Here is a 2348-nt window from a genome sequence, read left to right as displayed (position 1 = left end):
GAATTTAGAAATACTAAGGTCTTGTAATGTATCCTTCCTCAAACCCTGGGGCAGGGGCATGTATTTTTCTCAGGGCACAAATCTGTCAGTGTGGATGTTTGGACTGCGTTGCAACAAAGGGCATTATCTCTTCAAGGGGACATCACCTGCAGCCCAGGCCAGGCTGTCCTTGGGGAGGGAGCCGAGTTGTTACTCGGCCCGGGCGGCAGAGGGGGCATCCATGACCAGGGGGTTCTCCTCCTCAGGGGCGCTGCTCTTCTTGGCCACAGCAACAAAGGCAGGTGTTTTTCAGTAGGGCTCTTCTTGATCTTGTCCTCTCTTCTCTCCAGATCCTGGTCCTGGGTGCCAGGCACCTGCTGCGGGCGGCGGCGTGGGTTATTGGGGCAGCGGGATCCATAACGTAGAGGAGGCCTCTACTGCAGATCGCCGCCGGCGTCGCGCCCGCTCTCCCTGTGCTCCGCCTCCAGCTCTGCAGAGATGCCTGGTGATGGTCTTGGACCAAGAGTGGTGCCTCGGCCCCTAGGGTGGCTCAGCAGGTAGCTGGGGCCCCGATGCCCCCGCGGCTCGCCCTCGGGCCTTGTGGTCTGTGCGTACCCGGGCAGGTGATCGGGCCGTGGGCCGCTGGTGGTAGCCAGGATCGATGGGCGGCGGGTCACGGCTGGGGCCCTGCGGCAGGGCGGGAAGCGCCGAGGCCTTTGGTCTTGGGGGTGGCCAGGCAGACGGCGCCTCAGGCCCTGGGCCGCGGTGAAGCCTTTGCCGCTGCCCTCGCCTTCGTCAACGTCGTGCTCAGCGCCCTTGGGACCGCCTGGTGGCGGCTCTCGGCCGTGAATATAGAAGCCCCGGTGGAAGCAGGGGCGGTTGGCAGCATAACGGCTTCCCTCCTCTGGGGCGCCCGCTGGCCCGCTCACGTTAACGGCCTTGGTGCCCCGCTCGCCCTGCACCACGTGGAACTTGACAGTCTCGCTGTCGCTCACGCAGCGTTCGTACTTGCGAGGGTTGTTCTGGGGGATGGCCATCTGGTGAACGAACGCACCTTCCTGGGTATCATGCCTGCTGATGAAACCATACCCATTCTTCACGTTCAACCACCTGATGGAGCCTCGCACCCTCTTAGCGATGACTTTCTTGGGCACCATTCCCTTGGTGCCCACCACGGTGGCCTTGGGGATCTCATCCCCGCTGAGGTTGCCGGCACCTAGGGCTCGGGGCGGATCTCCACCTCCCAAGGATGCCAGGTGTTTCTGCGAGGCTTGAGGAGAGACGGAAGCGGCCACCTCCGTGAGAGAGGCCTCTCCAGCCTCACTCATGAGGCCCTCCTTGCTCTCCTTTCTCAGAGAATCTGAGGGAAATTTGGCCCTCTGATGCTGGAAGGTGGGGGAGGGGGCTGGAGGCAGGAGCCTCTCCAAGAGGGTTGTGGGTCAGGGCCAAGGGCTCTCTGGCTTCACTCTGAGACTCTTGGAGAGGCCTGTGGGGTCTCCTGGGGCAAGGGGACGCAGACCAAAGAATGGCTACCCCGGTGATGTCTCACTGTGGGGGAGGGGGGAGGGGCGTTCCTAGAGGGGACTCGAGCTGGGGGGCGGGGCAAATGCACTCCTCCCCGTGCTCCTGCCAGCACGTCACAGTACCTCGTGGTTTCTGGTGGAGAGGAGGCACACTTGAAGCTCTAAGGAGTGGTCTTGAACACCCTCTTACTTGCTTGAGTGGATGTGAGGAGAGGACCCACCTTCCAACCCTCTTCCTTGGTTGGGGAGATTCACAGCCTCCTAAGGGCACTCTTTCAATATTCTCTCACAAAACTGTGGTCCTCTTCCAACCCCTGGTGTGCCCTCTATGTGGGTCAGGCATTTTGTGTAACTTGAGGCAAAATGACAACCGCATGATATTAAGACCCAATCAAACAAGCCTGCTGTGGTGTTTGTTTGTTTGTTTTGCTTTTGTTTTCCGGCAGGGGAGCAAAGGAAGACTGCCAGGGCTAGAATGCCAGTACTGAGAGAACACTAAATTCACGCAGGTTTATCCAGACTAGTGTTAAGATTGCGTTGACCTAAAACAGACTGTCAGGTATTGCCCCAACAAAAATGGGTTTATTCTGGATCAACAAAGAATTGCAATTCGGGGTCTGCAACCATGGTGAGCCACGTGCAAGTCCCCCCAACAGGGAGAGGATAACTCTTTCAAAGAGAGGAAGAGGAAGTTAGGAAGGCTATAGTAAACAAAGTGTCCATTGGAGGCTGAGAGTTGGAAGTGCGGTGGCTTTTCATTGGCTGAGTCCTGACAGTCTCTCATTGGCTGAGCTCTTGCCAGGCAAGAAGAGGAAGTCTTTCTTCTTCCTGTTGGGCTCTGTTGTC

The 2348-nt window shown here is 58.5% G+C and overlaps 1 protein-coding gene across 1 annotated transcript; it reads right to left on the bottom strand.

Annotated features, from left to right (window-relative positions):
- Positions 1-413: 413 nt before the first annotated feature.
- Positions 414-1307, bottom strand: LOC133081792 (Y-box-binding protein 3-like). Its single transcript, XM_061178149.1, has one exon. It carries the CDS (start codon positions 1305-1307, stop codon positions 414-416), a length of 894 nt encoding a protein of 297 aa, XP_061034132.1.
- Positions 1308-2348: the final 1041 nt, after the last annotated feature.

The sequence above is a fragment of the Eubalaena glacialis genome, chromosome X, assembly GCF_028564815.1.
Source record: "Eubalaena glacialis isolate mEubGla1 chromosome X, mEubGla1.1.hap2.+ XY, whole genome shotgun sequence".
NCBI classification, from domain to species: domain Eukaryota; kingdom Metazoa; phylum Chordata; class Mammalia; order Artiodactyla; family Balaenidae; genus Eubalaena; species Eubalaena glacialis.
Note: the sequence above shows the minus strand (reverse complement) of the source record. Positions and strands in the feature narration are given on the sequence as shown.